This window comes from Mastacembelus armatus, chromosome 16, assembly GCF_900324485.2.
Source record: "Mastacembelus armatus chromosome 16, fMasArm1.2, whole genome shotgun sequence".
Taxonomy (NCBI): Eukaryota; Metazoa; Chordata; class Actinopteri; order Synbranchiformes; family Mastacembelidae; genus Mastacembelus; species Mastacembelus armatus.
The window spans coordinates 7,347,870-7,366,914 of record NC_046648.1 but is presented as its reverse complement, the minus strand read 5'-3'; the positions used below and the strand labels follow the sequence as shown (position 1 = coordinate 7,366,914).

General features: G+C 39.4%; 1 protein-coding gene across 3 annotated transcripts in view; it reads right to left on the bottom strand.

Annotated features, from left to right (window-relative positions):
• Positions 1-19,045, bottom strand: part of bckdhb (branched chain keto acid dehydrogenase E1 subunit beta) — a 43,556-nt gene that overhangs the window by 10,368 nt on the left and 14,143 nt on the right. For all 3 annotated transcript variants that reach the window (XM_026293885.2, XM_026293886.2, XM_026293883.2), the window contains exon 9: positions 2,242-2,328. In XM_026293885.2, the coding sequence (XP_026149670.1) occupies positions 2,242-2,328 (87 nt within the window). The remainder of the gene's footprint in view (positions 1-2,241; positions 2,329-19,045) is intronic.

Sequence of the window (19,045 nt, the reverse complement as noted above, 5' to 3'; positions counted from 1 at the left end):
TGTGTTACCAAAGACACAAGGCTTCATAGTCATTTGATTATCTGAGACTGTTCTCGGCCTCTCTTTTGATTTTATAATATACATCACAAACCAAGTGATGTGTTTGTCAACTATAAACAGTATTTACTATGCTTTAACTGCCATGATGTTATATATATATAATATATATATAGCATCATGGCAGTTTAGTTTTAGTTAGCAAGTTGTGCTTGTGTTCTATTAAACTGGTTATTAAAAATGCATTGCAGAATTACTGCAACAATAAAAATAATTTATTGTTACTCAAACAAATACTTCATGGAAGAAAATATACCAGAAACACTGTAAAATACATGTCACCATCACTTAGTGCTGTTGTATCTCTATCTGTTTTTTATTGTATTTTTTTTTAATCTAGAAATGTGCAGCATTGGCATTATGATCTCACTATGATATCTGGAACAAGTTAAAAACAAAGCTTAAACCAGAATTTTGACTCACTGAGTATGAACCCCACAGTAGACATGTAGACAAAGATGTTCTGTAAAAACTTAATTTAGCTTGCTCCTTTGGAACCTGTAGTGGCTGTAGTCAGCTTGGATACACCGCAGTTATAATAAGATTCCAATGGTGACCCAGATTCATGATGAAGGAAAAACAATCAAAACAGCCAGAAAAATTCTCTCAAAGCAGTCAAGCAGCTTAATACACTTCTATTTTGTCCATCCACATGCCTGGTATATACCAAACATTTGTATGTTTGCCAAATTATGGTCAACACACAACTTCCATTTGTGTCGTCACCTATGCCTCTCACAAGCTAGATAGCTAAAAAACATATCATGGAAAAGTTTGATACTGAGGTAATGCAGATGGTTTATTAAGAGATGCCACATAAACATTAATGGCATTACACATCACTTAAAAGAAATGGATACAGCAACAACTCGAGGTTACTGTAATTTATCATGCCTTTTATTATTAGTGAGAAAGACTAAGCTGTCACATCACCTTCTGAAGTTAGGAGTAACTATAATATAGTGCAGACTTTAACAGTGTGACAGAGACATATTTCCCAATATGAAAACATAGACACATGGGAAGGAGGGGGATCACTCACCAGCCATTGTAAGCCCTCTCTGATAGTGAAAGAGGTCAACATCTGAACAATAGTAAATGAGCGGAGGATTGATTGACTTTAGAGTTCATGCACCTTAACAAGGAAACTGCTCCAGGTACACACAATTAATTGATGACTTTTGTGGAGACAGGTATGAAGGGGAGAGGCATCTTTGCATAGACACAATCCTCTCTGACAGTGATATTCACATGGAAAAAAACTCCCTGCACAATGAAGATAACTATGTCACCATGCAAAAATAGATGTAATTAGAAAGATAGGGAGGGGAGGATTTTTCATTTAGTCATGCGTCACACTTATCTAAGACTTTGTCACCCACTGTCTCTGGCATGTGCTGGTTCCAATGGCCAGGCGTTTTCTACTGGCAGGAACAAGCAATATTTCATAAACCATTCAGGGTTAGTTAGACCCACTGTATGGACATTCTAAGATCAGCAGCATAAACTTAGTCAGAAACTCCACCAAATTGTCTGGGAGATTATGTATGACCTAGCACAGGTTTCATGCTCTTTAAAAACTGTATTTTGCCTGTTAATACATTCTCAGCTGCACCAAAGTCAGAAATGTACTGAAAGTGCTCATAGATAAAACCACTTTTGCTCTAAGTGCCTTTTCTAAGGTAATAAATTTTAATATGTGTTTAAATCTTATCACATAAAAATGATAAGAGTTGGTTTTATTTTTTATTACATGCATTGCAACTTTGAGGTTCATATTTTGACAATAAGATGTTAAAAAGACTTCTCTATATCCCTTTGTAAAAATCTGATTAATTGAACACATTAATTAATTGATTGACTGATTAATTGATTATTAAAATATTTGTTTATTGCAACCCTAAATTATATTGCTCATTTTTCTGGTCACCAACTGGAACATTTATCAATTCAGTCCCGGTGTCAATAGTTTGACTCCCACTGCTGTAGCAGACTACAGACTGGCACATGTGTTTCTTAGGGCTATTTCAGCTTTATTACAAAGTGGGACTTTTATTGACAAAACCATTGCAGCCTATTTTGACCAGTAGCTTTGAAGGCTACCTCCTACCTCTAGGAGTTACAAAACCCAATAAAATCTCATCAAACACAGTATGTTCTCATACACAGACAGCACACACTCACCTGTACTATGGAGCTGATTTCAGCAGCAAAGCCTCCAGTTACTGGTGCCTCGTGACTGATGAGCAAACGTCCTGTTTTTACCACCGACTGCAAAACAAAGACACACACTCATGATAACAGAAGATTCAGAGTTTGACTCCTTTCTAATGTCAAACCAGTAGTGACTCTCACCCCATTTACATAGTCCACCTAACAAACCTATTTAGCTGAGGGGTGGAGTGAAACCAACCTGAAAGATAAATTTGAGTTTCCTGCCAGCTTTGCTTTAGACTGAAGAAGTCACTTGAGTTAGTGGTGAAACGTTTCCACCTACAAACTAGGAATCGAATTTCCATGACTCAGCTTCTAAATAACCAGTAGTGTGGTTATACACAAATCTGTGTGTGAGTGTTTCTGTGTATTGCACTATAGAGGCGAGAACTGAATTAGTGGAGGTGCAATTGCTGAGGCTGTTTATGGACATAGTGGGCAAACCATGTTCCTCAAGTACCACTGCCCTGCTTGTTTTCCAACTATCCCTGCTCTACCCACTACCTGAATCAGGTGTGCTCAGCCAATCAGAAGCTGGAACATACCTTCTTAGATGAGGGTGGAGTGGGGCAAGACAAACTGAATTGGTACCTTCTAGCTTCTGATTGGCAGAACACACTCCAAGTAATCAGCAGTGGTAAGGCAGGAACAGCTGGAAAACAAGCAGGCAGTGGCCCTCGGTGCCCACCCCTGGTTTATGGGCTGGAAGACGGGTGCTTTTTAAGAGTTGTACACATAGTGCCTGGTGTGGTATGCTATATCTTCTGACTTCCCACAGGCTGCATGTGTGTCTGGCTGTCTCACTCTATGTGTCCATGTGCAAGTGTACATATAAAATGGATATGACACAACAGTTTGAGCTTGAGGGCTGATTTAGGCTGGTACACAGAGCCAACGGGACAATCATGGACATTAGAGGTCTCAGTCTCCCAGGCATTTGCTTTTGGGTTTTCTGTAACCTGACATTACTGCAAAAGGATGCCTCTACTCCACCCGTTATCTACCACAGCATAAAACCAATACTATACTATAATCTCATCCACTTGCCACTGGTCCAGACCAAAGCTATGTCTGTTCTCTGCTACCTCAGCAAACCTTTTCTCTCCTCTAACCAGTTGTCATTTCGTCTGTGTGAACACCTATGAATGTTCATGTTGCTGCCTGTGTTATATTAAAAATGTTATTCTCTCTGTAGGATTTACTAATATATGTGAATGGAATTCCTGGTCTATGAATGTTTGTCCATTGAAATTACAACACTATACAATACACTTTGGTTGAGTACACGGTGTAAATACCACATACCTCTCTGGTCCATCAAAGCCACAAACCCAACAGCCATTGCAAATAAACAACCCGCTATAAATAAGCCTCACATGTCTATATGCCACTGTAAATTAGGGCTGACATTCTTCCCTCCAATAGGACCACACAGTATTACACACACAGGGGCTTTTCTGGGAGTTCATTCTGATGTTAAACAGACAGATGTTTACACTCCTGAGGTCCTGGGTTTGGCTGTGAACTACTAAAAAACTGTGGCTAACTGAACCACTATCACTCACAAGTGATGGGGGCTAAATGAGTCCGCACTGTGACATTAATATTTGATATGTTGCCAACATGCGTCAGCGCACGGTGGAAACACTGTATTATGTGCTAAGCTATTTAGAAGAATTCAAATATTCGTAGAGTTTAATACCAGTGGTCAGCTAAATTCTGTGCCTGTCACTGAGGCTGCATATTTAGGGAGCTTTACCAGTGAGGTGAATGAGTTCTCTGTGCAAAATTCACTGATTACATGACACTTTCTTCAGGAATGCAGAAGTTAATAACAACATTGGAAGACAATAACAACAGTTGGCAATCTGCACAGTGAGCAGGAATCAAGCGAGGTGTTGAGAGTCTTGATATGACATGTTGCTGTTAGGTTTGCCTTAGCACAATGACTCATACAGGTCCGGTGAATAAACAGAGCTGCTGCCTCACCCTGATGCTGAACCCATTCTTGAACTTACACTCACACTCACACACACACTCAAAGACAGCCTTAACATGATTTGGAGACACCAATATCACCATGATCTCCCTGTCGGTCATCTCTCTGAGGGGAGACCTGTCAGAGAGCTCGCTGCATCAGAAGCGCATTCTTCAGATGCTTTTGACTCAAAGGAAGCCTGCCACTGTTTTTACAATGTCATGGCATAGAGTTTCAGATTCTGGGGCCTGGGGAAAATTCATGGCCCAGTTAATATACTTGTCCGGAATCCATGCTGCTTAAACACAAGTGACTGGTCCACTACCTGGCATAAGTTATTTCAGTAGATTATTTCAGAGATAGTGGTGCATGCCAACACACTGTCAAAAGTGACAATGTATTTTTAATTAATGATAATGGTTCAGACTTCCTCTGTAGGATGGAATGCACAATGCAAACCTCTTTCACTAGAATGGATGCGCTCCGCAACATTGAAAAAAAAAACTGTTCAGGAGTAGTTTAAGAAATATTATAGAGTTCAAGATGATGCCTTGACCTCCAAGCTCCTCACAACTCAATCAGATCAGGCATCAGTAGATGTGCTACAAAAGACAAGCTTGATCCATGGAGACCCAATTTAAAACATATCTAATGACTTCAGTTATTCGATTCTAACCTATATGAGGCTGGGTTTACATCTCAGCTGTGCTTCTCATTTAACTCACCTTAGGTGTTACCCAAACACAAATAAAAAACACATTAAAGAGACATAAAAAACACACATACTCAGTTGTCCTTACATTTCCAACGGAAGACTGTGACAGTGCTATAACTTCTACATAGTAATTGTGGCCAGTTGCTTCCGGTTGCTAGATGATCTTTTAGGAGACAGAAAGATCCACACTCATTGTGTGGTTTTCTTTAGAGTCATCCAATCTTATTATTTGACCATGACAGTCCCGCTTTCATTTCAGTGAAATAGCGACACAGAGGGGGCATAGACATTACTTTTAACAGAGCGGTGGAACCAAAGCAGTACACTGGCCACTGTAAGAAGATAATCAGATAGCTGTATCTAAGGGTAGAAATTATACGCCTTGAGTGAGGACAGGAGGATTAAACATATCATATATCCTCCAGCACAGCCTCAAAAAGACATGCTGGCCAAAGGATCTCTTTGTTATGGTTACACCATGGCCACGTGTCTGATGAGTTTATTACTAAGTGACTCATGTCTTGTGAATCAAAGAGCATCTTCTTACCAAAATAGGGGCAGTGTGAAGAGGTTGTTTAGACGAGAAGTAGACTTTGTACAGTTATTAAGGTAGATGGTGACAGTGGAAAAGAGGGACACCACTGACACCAGCTCAACAGCTCCTGTTCTGCCAGTCAAGCTGAGGTCTGTCAAAGAATAACCAAAAAGAGTTTTTACTGTAAAAGGGGGTAATGAGTAATAGGAACAGAAATGGGTAAGATGCTGGGAATGGGAAACTAAAAAAAAAAATCTGTGAAATATAAAATGCTTGAGATCCTTAACAGCATTTGTCGAGCAAATATATGACTTTACAATTGGTGTATTAACTTTAGGGTGTGCTTCATTTTTATTTTTTACTCTTCACTCTGATTCTGCTACTGTACAGCACAATACTCCTAAACTGACTGAAGCATGAGTTTTGAAAGTTTCCTATTACTGTCTAGCTTCTGAGAAAAACCAACAATCTCCAAGAAAGTCAGGCTATAAATTAGTAAACTTATCATTAACTACTAAAATTCACCCAGACAATAATTACATGACAAAACAAGTATACCCACCCCAAGCCATGCTTGACTTAAGTGCCAGCTGTGGCATCACCTCAATCACACTAGTTTCATTTCAGTGGAAGGTGCACACTTGCCAACATAAGGTAGATTAAATTTTAATTGCTTCATACAACATCTGACTTCAGACTTCAGACCAACATTTGGGGCCCTACTTCCTATAGCAACTGGCTAACACAGACACAGACCTTTTCCTTGGTGGAATTTTTGAGGTCCATTATTGGAATGGCCTTCAAAGACAGCATCTCACTTCTGTGAGATGTTAGCTTAATACATCCTGAACCCTCCCCTAGCTATGGCTCTGAGTCAAAATGAGGGCTCCTGGTTGGTAGTGGCTGGTGGTAGCTGGGCTGGGTGACAGCTCTGGTGGCTGGAGCTTTACTACTCATTGTACTGCAGGGTTATCATTAGATGCCGAAGTCGTTCCGCTGGCTGCAGGGGAAATGTCATGTTTACTGCCATTCCCATACACACCCAAACCTAAGCAGCATGGAGCTTGTACTCTGTCCTCAGTGTTTCTTCAATCTGTTTCTTCCTATGTCCTTCCTTGCCTTCTTTCCATACTCCATCGTCCCTTCATGGTGCGGTCAGTCTTACCTCGTCACCTATTTTCGCTTTGCTCCTCATTCCATCTATCCCTCAAACCATCTATTTATCCTACTCTGCTTTCATGAAGCCTGTGCTCTCAGTCCCAGTGCTCATAGACCGTGTGGTCTCAATACACAGAAGCTGGCGGCCAGTGACCTGGCATGGCCTCACAGACTAAGGTCAGAGCTGTCACTCTCCCATGGTGTATATAATCACACAAACAGCAACAGAGGCGGCTCTGAAAACGGCACACACACGCATGGGTATACGGTGTGTGTACGGGTGTGTGCAAGTACAACTCTATGCATGTAGACACACATGACTGATCATATAATGCTTACTGATACATTCACATTTTCTAACAGTGACAGTAAGTTCCTTATCACAAGCTGCCTCTTTCTGCTAATGCTGTTGTTGTGTTTTGGCATATATCATATACACCCACACCCCTAGCCAAGACTTCTTAATATCATTTTAGCAAAGAGGAGACACACATGCATACAGAAAAACTGAGACCTGAGAAAAACATATTTGTGCAGTGGATAGTTGGAGCACTAATACTTTCTAAAAAGCAGAGTGCACAGCCTATGGGGACGAGAAGTGAATAAAAACAGTCCATATTTGAAGCTAAACTGGGATGTGGTTTCACTGGTGCAAAATCACATAACGTGCTTCCTAAGTTTTCAAAACACAGGCAAGAGTCTGTCCAGAAGAAGTTGCCAAAGGTTATATGATGAATCTGTATTTTTGTGCCATTAAATTGGTTGAGAATTGTTTAAAAATACTGGTGATGACAATAACAATAATCCACTGTGCTTGTACTGTATGCATACACATACAGTATACACACTAGTCTGTAAGTGACTCCACATCTCAGGCCTATTTCCTCAGGCCGTCCATCAAAGTGCAAAAGGAAGAGAAAGTTTAGTTTGCCGCCGCCACCAAGGAGTCGCCGGATCCACTGGCTTCACTCCCTTCTGCCGACCCTGTAATTGTGAGGCCACTGCAGGGTCCTAACTCATGCCCCACCATGTGATCTCCATGACAAATGAGGGTCAGGATGAGGCTTGACTACATGCTTGTGCCTTTAAAGTGGCACTCTGCGATTAGTAGAGGGGGGTGAGGGCTCACCCAAACCGGAGGCCATTTTAAATCACAGCGCTCAGAGGGAAGCAGGGCATGAGGAAAGACAAACACTCTTTCACTGCCATACAATTACTTGCGTTCTCTCATGAGAGAGGGAAAGTGAGAACCAGAGAGAGAGAGAGAGGGTGAGCGAGCACACGAAAGAAAGGCCAGAGGAGTGAGCTGGGCAAGGGCCAAGCCAACCTCCAGAGGAGCCAGGACGCCAAAGGAGACCTCAGACAGAAATAACTCCCAACATCCAATAAAGACCCATTAAAACCAACTCAACTCAATTACTCCCTGACTGACACACAGACACAGGCACACGCACACACACACACACACACACACACACACATACCTCTTGTTTCCATCACTTCAGGGACATTACACTAACAACTAACATTCATTTCCTGGAGACCTACCCCTAACCACTACTTGCCAAACCCTAACCTTACCCCCACCTTACTCGAAACTTTAAAAAAAAAAAAAAAAAAAAAAAAAATCATTCGATTTTGATTTACATCTTGGGAAGTTGATTCTTGTCCCCATAAGGACATTGTGGCATTCCCTACAATGTGACTGTGTAAACTGATTTATGTTCCCACTACATGCGTGCACACACACACACACACACACACACACACACAAAACCTTTCTGCCCCAAAACCATGTTGCATTGCAGACACTGAAATAGGGTGAACACATGGCTCCTACACACTCCAACTTCATCACAGGTCTTTGTTAACATCCCACAGACTGATGCATGTATCATGTATGAGCAAATGGTAAAATAGGAACGATTTAAAGTTGTGTGTGTGTGGGGGGGGGGGGGGGGGGGATTCTTGTATTTTAACTCAGCACACAGAAAATACTGTAGTATTGTAAGTAAATAAATTGTAATTTCTGACTTACAATGTTCATCCAAAGTTAGTCACTATGAAGAACACGTCTACAGCGCCCTTATTGTTTAGGCCATGCATCTTATCTCACTACAAGCAGTGATCCAGTGCCATAGCCTCATAACAGATCTAACACTGAAGTTCCTTATGAGTTATGTAAGTGTTAATTTGTCTCTATTATAATTCAAAAGTCTGTTGATTCGTTGACAAGTTGGCTGAGAGACAATTCATTATTAACAGTTGTAATAAGATGAAAAATGACATTCAGATTGCAGCTTGTCAGTGTGAAATTCTCCACTTTTCGCTCTTCCAAATCACTGTAAATGAAATTTCAAAAGTTCTGCACTGTTGGTTGGACAAAACAAGCAATGAAGATGGGTAAAACAGAAAACAACCCTACTTCATAATGTGTCATTTTTCACTTTAGAAAGTGCATTGAGTTTGCAGCAATTTAGGTTGACTCACTCCTACACAAACTAGTGCCACAATTAAACTGTGCCTCAGAAATACACGCAAAACAAAAACATTCATATGGTTTTAATACATTTCTTGTCACCACACTAAAATAAAAGAGACAAACAGTCCTAGCATCTAAGATGATGTAACAAATGTCTCCTATTCATGCAACCATCACACAGTGCCGGATAATGAAAACAAGTGTGCAATGTGTGCAAGTTTTAAGGATACAACAATGGAAATAATCAGCAGCAAATACGATTTAAAAAGTGGTGCTTTATGGCTATTGTAGCATCACAAGGTTATATTAAAAGTCACCAAAAGGTAGAACAACATTTGAGGAATCTATGAAAAAGAAAACTGCCGCATCACTAACCTCCACAAAAGGAACCTGTGGCATTCCTACAGGAGCACAGTGAACCTGAACAGGAGTACTGAGTGATACTGTGATTCATGCCCCAAATTTATGAAGTCATTTATAGAAAGTGAATCTCTTTAAGGTGAACTTGTAAAACAGTTCTGTGAGAGGGTTCTAGTTCCAGAGCGCCAAACTTTCTCATTTCTCAGTATAACACAATAATAGGTTGAACTGCAAGTAAAGCTTCTTCTAACAACTTTAGCTTTCAAGCATCAGACAAACCATGAGAAACATGGAAGCTAGAAGCTTAAAGAGTAGGATTTAAATCATCCATAAAGCAATGTTGATATATATACAGTGTATTCATGTGAGAATATAGGTCACTCTATTTCTACTCACCACACTGAGGAGAGTAGGAATAGCATTACATGAAATAGCTTTTCATTTGCAACTGCGCACATTGCAAATATGGACACATGAGTATTGTTTTAGGACAGGTCTGACAAATCCCCAACCTATCTTTAAAAGCCTAGATGCTGTTTCTAGCAATGTTTTATCCTCTTCACCATGTGCACAGTTACTACATCATTATAGTTTATATTTCCCCACAAAAAAAATTGATGACAACTCAAATTTCAGTTCAACTTAAGAAACACATCAGTGTGCCAAACTGTGAACTTTGTGAAGTGCAGTCAAAAAATTGTCAAAACTGAGTGCAGCCAATGGCAGATCAGAAAGAACAAGTGAAGTGTCCAAAACAAAGATAAAAAATAATTAAGAGTTAAAACAGTTAATAATTCAAAATAATATTTGGAAATTAATTTGATAAATTACACAACATATTAGTACATTTGTTAAAATTTCCTTTTAAAGAGCTGATGTGAAAAAGGAAAAAAATAAAAACCTCTGTTCAAGATTGATGAAAATTTTTTATTACTTTTTGGTTTGGTTTCAGCTTATGTAAACTGACTTTATGATTTATAAATGATTTTTAAAAGACCTGAAGAATCCCTGGGCAGGAGACGATTATATCCGAGTCGACCTCTTGGATGTCTCTCAGTCTTTATGCCTTTTCTACTATCAGCCTAGAGGCTGACCTCGATGATTTCAATCTGCCCAGACCCCTGGCCAAGACCTCTCTACTAAACCGTCCCCTCCAGTAGAAATCTAACGACCTGGCCCAGAGAAGCAACAACCGGTCCAATCTAAAGTGCTTTTCGCTTTTAACAAAAATGGTCAATGCCATCATTATCATCTGGTACCAAAATGTCTCACTGCATGAGGTAAATGGAACAGAAATGTGTGAATTTTCCAAATCTAAATGAGGCATTTAGATTTTTGCACCTATTTGCTAAACTCTGCAGTAATTAATCTGATCTGTTTGCATGGAACAAAGCCTAGAGTGAGTGATGCTGCAGGATGATCTGTGGTAAGTAGTACCTTACCACCAACCGTGGCTAATATTCACAAAATGTTTCGATGTTTTTCAAATTTGCAACTACATACATTTTTCAAGGTATCTCTGTGTGAATCTGCCAGATTCCTACAGTTAGTGACAGAAACATTTTAGAAATATCCACTGCCTAGCTTTAAAATGTGAATAGTAGCTACTGCCAGAAGGGAAAACTGGAAACGAATTTAGTAGCAGACACATGGGAGAGGATTGAAGAAGACACAAAGGGAGATTACCTTGATAATTTCTGGTTCTGTCAAGGCATCTTTCTTTTTACAGCATTAGGCCTTACTACTTTTCACCAGCGACACCAGGAAAGAGAAAAACGAGATGGATCCATCGCCGAAAAACAACCATGAGTAATTTTCCACTGATAAAACCACTGAAAAACTGCCGCAGCACGACACATGACAGAGTTATGACACACACATTGGGCAAAAGGCATGTATAACCTCCTTCCCTTCCCTTCCTGACTCTAATCTTTATCTGGCTCTTTCTGGCCCCACTTTTCTTTCGTTCCCTCCACAAAGTCCTACTCTTTGGGTCCACAGACCTTGGTGTTAACACTGTAATTACAGACGTGGGCTGTAATAATAAGAACGTGGGTAGTGGGGCCAAAACCTCTAGCCACTTTTGTACCATTTTATTCTACTTTGATTGTTTCCAGTGTGTGCGTGTGTGTATGTGTGTGTGAGAGAGATAGCAGGCCAAAGATATTAGGAGTGCTGCGGCCAGGGAGCAGATACTGGCTGAAACCTCTCCATTGAACGGGAAACACAGGCCTGAGTCCAGTACGTCTGTGAGCTAATCACTAGCAGTCTGAGCTCATTCCAGACCACAGAGTCTGATTAGAGTAGAATCAGATTGCCTAAGAGCTGGGTGTCAAAACTGGACAGGTATCACCAAGGCAAGGACAAGGCAACATAATGGGTATAGGTGTGAATGTAAACAGTATTCGACATTTTTATTTCAACTAAAACTCAATCTCAAACAATCTCTAGTTAATTGGATGAGCAGCCAGTTTATTAAAAGCATAGTGTCTATTATATTTTTGCCTGGGAATAATCCTCGGGTAAACAGTAGGGGTTCCCATTCGTCGCACACATCATTTTCTCTCACACTCCCAAAATCCAACATATTGTTGATGTAGAATTCTCAATTCTTGAATTCTCAAACATCTGTCGTGTTAACATACCATACATCACACTATTTAATCTCCATTAACATTATCCTTCTGTTTACATCTATAGCCATTAGTTGAATAATATATTAGTCAAACCACAAAAATGTATGCAGCAGCTAAAGCAACAATGACCAAAAAATTGATTGGTTCCAGAAACTAAAACCAGTTTCTGAACAGCCACATGGACGGAAACATGGACGCTCCCATCGGACATCATGTCAGATTAGCTCAGGTTTAAAAAAGTTGAAAAAGAGAAACCACAAATTATCTATTTATCTGTGTGTGTGTGTGTGTGTGTACGTGTGTGTCATATATCGTTACATGTGTTCATTTTTGTTGTTCTTGTAGAATAACTATTTTATCATGCACAAAAATAGTCATATAGCTGCTGAACTAGGACATGAGATAGTGTAGGATATGGTAGGCTTAAATTCCCTATTTTGGTGCCATTACTACTGTCCAGGTAGTGTTGTAAATATTTTTTCCTGTTGCCCTGCTCTTATTCCATTAACACTAATATAAAATATAGTGGAAGTACATCCTCCTAGACACAGAAGAAATGGGCAGATCCTGGCCAATCATCTGGAGGCCACCTGTTGGTAGCCATGATTTGCTGATCTATAGTACATCGTTATAATGACAAGCTCCAGTCTCCTCTCCAAATTGGAAAATAAAGCCAAAATGGACACGCCACTATTTAATGTTCTTCAGCTGGCTCTGATGGAAATGCAACACTCTTAAGAAGCAACAGGTGCAGATGCAAATGAAAAGTGATGTCACCGGGTTGTGTCTGCCTTTGGCTTTTTTGTTTGAAGGGATACACTGCGATATTGTACCTGTGAGAGAGAGAGCTGTGTCTGTTGGTGGGGTACAATCAGTGAACAGGTCTGGTTGTGTTTCTGAATCATCAGTGCTGAGACAACCCCTAATAAAACCTGCTGTGCCATGTTCACATGTTAATTTGAATCAAGTATGCTCAGAACAAGCGTTCGCCAGCATATTTGCTTCAACGAATTTCCATGTGGCCGTTCAGAAACCTGGTTTCGTTGGACAGACTGCACACATTTTCGTAACTCAACATGATTGCGTCTAAATGCAAGGATAATGAGGCTGCTCTGACTGGTACATTTCACAGCAGACTTCTTAAATGGTGGGATAGGGAATGTGTCCAGTCCTTGTAAAATATAAATTTGTCACTTCTTGCTGGCTTGTTAATCAAATTTAAAAAAAAAATCAGATTATTTTTTCCACTGCCCACCTGACAAAAAGAGAACAGCCCCAAGTTGCGGAATGGTTAGTAAGCTGACATCATTGTCGTTTACTCTGTAACCAAGCCCTGGTTGCACAGAGGAAAACTCATGATGTTTATTATGGTGTTATTAAAAATGCTGCTGCCAGATGTTGCAGAACAATCCTCTGTCAAAATTGGGGAAATGGAAAAACCCCTGGCAGACTCCTGACAAGGAAAACTGATCATCAAATTGAAAGCTCACTTAACCACACTCAAACATTTTGATATTAGATCAATTTTTCCTAAACATGTCCAGAAGACGTTAAGAAGAATAAGGCTGGGGGTAAAAATCAGACTGTTGTTATTGTTTGGTTTCTCACCGAAAGCAAAAGCCAGACTGCTTTAGTAGTCTAAATAAAGTTATGGTTTACACTGCTTTTATCTCGTTTCATCTTACGAAGCCAAGATAACTTTTGCATAAATACAGTCAATCAAATATTTTTAAAAGTATGTTTTTAACTCTAATGTTCCATATTAACGTGTGGTGGCAATTTTAAAATATTTTCCACCAGCCCATGGTGCTCTGCTTTGCTGAATTCTCCTTATGGCAACTTAAAATGACAGATTGTTCACCCCATATAATTATGGTAGGTGGTATTCAAAACAATAACCACAGACGAGAACAACATGTTGAACTTGACACTGACCAGACAACACTGGTGGCGCCCCGAGACCATTTGCTTTCATGTATTTTTCCACCTCAGTAAATGACAAATGAACATATCTGAGTGTACTGTGTCCTGCCTGACTACAAACTGCTTCCATACTCTAATTACGTGCCATCTTTGACTCAGGACACACATTATAGCTTGAAAACATTAAGAGAAATTGAGGGGGTGAGCAGAGCCTTGATAAGGAGGTCTTATCTGTACTGTGAGTCAACAGACTCCAGAGCTCTCAGAAAACACAGACATTGCAACCTGCATCAGTTCCAAGAACCAGAACAGATGCTGCTGCTCCTCTGTTAACCATCCATTAAATTCTGCTCTCATTTGTGACTGGCATACATTTTTTTAGATGCTGTAAGACTTCAGACATCCGTGCACTTGTGCACTCAAAAAGTCCTTAAGTGACTCCTCCTGCATGTGTTTTGAGGGTTGAACAGGTTCAGCCAAATTGATTGCATCACTGGGAGGGCTGAAATCCAGGAAGTGCAGCAGTAACAGAGACTTCAGTTCGAGTACAGGCCAAGAGACACATCAAGAGAGGAAGAGAGTTTACACACATTTAAGAGAAGACAATGAACTGGGGAGACCTGTTACCAGACACACTAGGGACCTATGGGCCATAACCAATTCTGACAGTATAGTAACAGCATCATAGCATCTGATCCCAAATACCTGTGCACTAAAGTTGGTTCAGCTTATCAAAATATGCCAATATCAATATCATTTTAATGACAAGCCCATAAGAATGCCCTTTAACACAACCTGTGTGGAAACAACAACTGATTTTTCATGTCATAATGTTGGTATGTTTGAACAACAGGTTCAACTTAGGAAATAAGACTTTGTAATACCTGTTAAATCGCATTATGGTCATGAGGCTGTGAAAGATTTGATGCGTCTGCACCTGAAGTAGCAAATTCAAAGTTGTGTCTTCATAGAATTTAAGTTTTTTCTTTATTTTGTAGACCACATGTTAAGCGTTATACTTTGGTATAGGAACAAAAACTGAAACTCATGGAGCCACAGTTTTTCCAACACAGAGCCAGACTGTTCTTTCACTCTGCTCAGTCCTTGGGGGACACTCACTGCTGGCACCAATAGCATGTAATTAAAAACAAATTGAATTATACGGCAATTTCAATGTGTCACATTTTCAACCCATCTTGTTTCTATGAAAAGTCTTTGCAAAAGGTCCTGCTGCCTCACAAATTTGATACAGTGAGTCTCCTGACAACCATTACCCCAGAGATTCATGTTGAGAGAACAAGGCCATGCACTGCAGAAATTGTGATAGAATATAATCATTAGCAACCCTTTTCCCCCAAGATGACAGAACTGTCATGAAACAATTACTGTGACTAAACCTCCCTACAATGCTGTTTTTGTTGTCTAAAAACAAAATCTTCAATAAAAACTTTATATTTTTGGTGATGAAAAACAGGAGTCAACACTGACCCAATGGGTGGTGGTGCCGCACATTTCTCTTCCTGTGCACCTGTGAAACTACCAGCAACTACTATAAACACACCGGTGAACAGCAGAGATGTTCATGACGTATGAGGAAGTTGACCTTTTACAGACCCTCTGAAACTTGTCTTAAATTATCAAAAAATAGTTGTAACTGACATTCATTCAAGCTGATTGCAGCTAATACTGATGAAATAATGTTGTTACAGATGTCTTTTAAGTCTACATAGGGTTGATACTAAGAAGGCAGTTTTTGCACAGAGTATAATTTTGGTCTTTTATAGGAGCAGGCAGGACTTGCAAACTCATAGACAGACTTGTTAAGAGGACATGTCCCAACTAACTTATTCCCAGTGGTGGAAATGATAAAAAAGTTCAAGAGTCCAATAACACAGAGTAGGGAAAACCACTGTTAAAAGTAGACAAGCAGAAAAATGAATAATCTTTGTGTTCAGTTAGTAACTAAGACATGGCAACACAACCTAATCAATAAAACTCCATTTTTAATCTATTTTTCCCCAGAAGATACTACCTCTTAACAGTCGCTTTGCTTAATGGATCTTGTGCAGTTATCTTTTACTAAAAGTATTAGTGAAACAACCCAAGTTGTCAACACATGCGCGAAACTTCATTTTGGCCACATCAGCCAAGTGCTGCCAGCAGGTTTGAGAAGATCTGCATACTGCCCGATAAAGCAATAAAACACAAGGGATGTTCAATCAAAAACAGCAAGGGTAAAACTAGCCCATTGTGGAGATCCATGAGGTAACTCAGTGTACATGAGTTCTTGCCCAACAGGAATTGTGCAATGCTATGTGAAGCGCCGTCCTCAGTCATGGTTAAAGAACCAGTGGCTATACTGCAGACCGGCCCTGGCAAGCCACTCCGATTTTTCACTGGCTTAATCTGGAGCCTGGAAAACCTGAGAAAAATGTTGAATCACAGCCGATGGACTAATACAATAATGGGAATAGGTTTGTTTTCTGTGCCGCTGACTGATGAACTTAAAAGCCAAGTTATGTTGGCCAAACAACATACAAAACATATGAAAAATAAGAAAAGCCACTAAACTATCAAGACTGAAGCACCCCGCTCAGTGACAAATCAAAAAATCCATGAGCATCTATATACAACTACATCCAAATGTACTAGCATGCACCAAGCACAACAACGGAGCCTTTCCACAGCATATCATCTGAGCCATGGGTCTGGCAGAGGTAAACCAGCCATTTTGTTTATACCTTAAAGAACGACTATTACGTTCACTGGGCTGCTGTAGACAGAAGGACAAAATAAAACACATTCACTTTTTCTTTACTTTTACAGAAATTTCTGACCACGAATGCCTTTGTTAACAAGAGGTTTGAATATATTTAGATCCAATTATCGTTGGTGTCTGCCAGAACAGATCCCTGATGAAAGAGAAAGACAGCATGTGCCTCTAGAGAATTACCTTAATGATCTCTCATGCTGAAAGACATCAGTCTTCACTTATTTTATATATCCACACTTAAAAACAACATGATGGCTACATATAAATCAGCTCACCGTATAACACATACACACATCCTTGGCTGAATATGCAAGATAAGTGTGACTCACAGGACATGAAAAATTTTAATTGGGTGTGAGTAGCCGGATGTGTGTCTGCACACTCACTGCATCTGACGGTCAGTTAATAAGCATTATAAAAGGCCAGCTTTAGTGGGATGTGTGCATGCCACAAAAGCTGGCCACCAAGTAAACAATCCTTTGAATTAAGAAGTTGATACAATATCTTGGCTACACCCTCTCCAAAGCTAAGAATAGCACTGGTCTCAAAATTATTCAAATCAGAGAATAAGACCATTTTCAAAAAGCTCCAGTAACCCCAAAACACAGCTGTCAACAATTCTATGATTTTAACACCACTACATAATGACACAATATTCAGATGAAATTATAACCTAGACTACTGCTAATCTTGGTGGTTGTTAAAAAAAAAAAACGTAGCCTGTGTTTCATTTCCTTCATTTCCTCCTTTAATCTACAGTAAATCTGCAGTGAGGACACAAATACTAAAGAAAAGCTGCGGCCCAAAATAATAGTTTAAATATACCATATTTAATTAAATACAAGATTTCTTTTTTTAATTAATTATTTTTTTAACTGGAAATTACATAGCAGGACGTAAGTTCAGTCAAAAAGCCAAGAAAACTGCTAGCACAGATGAGCTTAAAGAACAATGAAAATAATTGACTTATTCCAGCAGCCTGACAGGAGAGTTTGTGACAAGCTACACAAATGTTGGTTCTGCTTTAATAATATCACTTAATGTTTTACTTCTATGTCTAAAATTCTTGCTTTGTCAGCAAAACGACCATCTAACATTTAGGCCAGAGCAGTACAATTGAGAATATTACAAGACTCCATCTGTGAAAAATAGAATCAAAACCAAATAATTTAACAACATGGCCTCAGGGTAAATAAATTTATAATGGGCATTTTTTCATAATTTTGTAACATTTTTTTAGATTACATCATGAAAAAGTTAATTGCAAATTGATCTGAAATTAACTGTTAGTTTCAGCCATGAACAGTGCTTTACATAATATTCCATTTAACATGCATCAGCATGGGACTGCAGTGTGACAAACCCACCAACAAAGCTGCAGCCACAGAACCATATAGATGTCACGCCAGCCCAAAGGAGATGTGTAGCACCCAGTAGTTAGGGCACCACTGTGTAGGGTTACTGAGGACACGCAGGGCAGCATTTAACATTTTATGCATTTCTGTCTTTCCATTGTTCAAAAAGTCATTAGGGAGATTTTTGTGTCCCTATTTCTGGGATATTAAAATAATTCTGTGCACAATGCATTTACGTATTTCAGATACAGAGTCTTAAACAGTTCATTTTAAATTGTATCCTGGTAACCTGTAGTAAGATGTTAATAATCTCTACATACTTTTTTCTGAGAGTTTTCCATTCCCCTCCCCTCAATGATTAATATGTGCAATATCTAAAATGTCACAAATCAAATAATTAATTTTTAGGAATACTTTCATTGCAAGTACAACAGATTAAACAGACAGAGCACAGAAACAAACTCTTCAACAACCACAGGTCATGTCTCCATCATGACTTTAAAAACTTTCATGCATCATTATTTCACCAGTAATCAGTATTTGTTTTCATTCTGATTAAGTTGCATCTTTGTATTTGCCATCTGCTTCATCAACAGCTAAAATTAAAGCTCTTAATGTGTATTCATATGCATTAGTTCTGGTGATAATAATAATGGCTTAGCCTGGAATTAATTCTCTGCCATTGCTGGGATTTGATAAAAGCTTGATTTAAAAAGGCTCTTTTTCTGCTCAGCCAGCAGAACATACCAGAAAAAAAAACAGTCTCAGTGGAAGAAAAAAAAACACCCACTAGAGATATTAGTGTATCAGTATAATGCAACAGTGACTTGAATGCCAAACAAAAGAGGGAACATGTTCT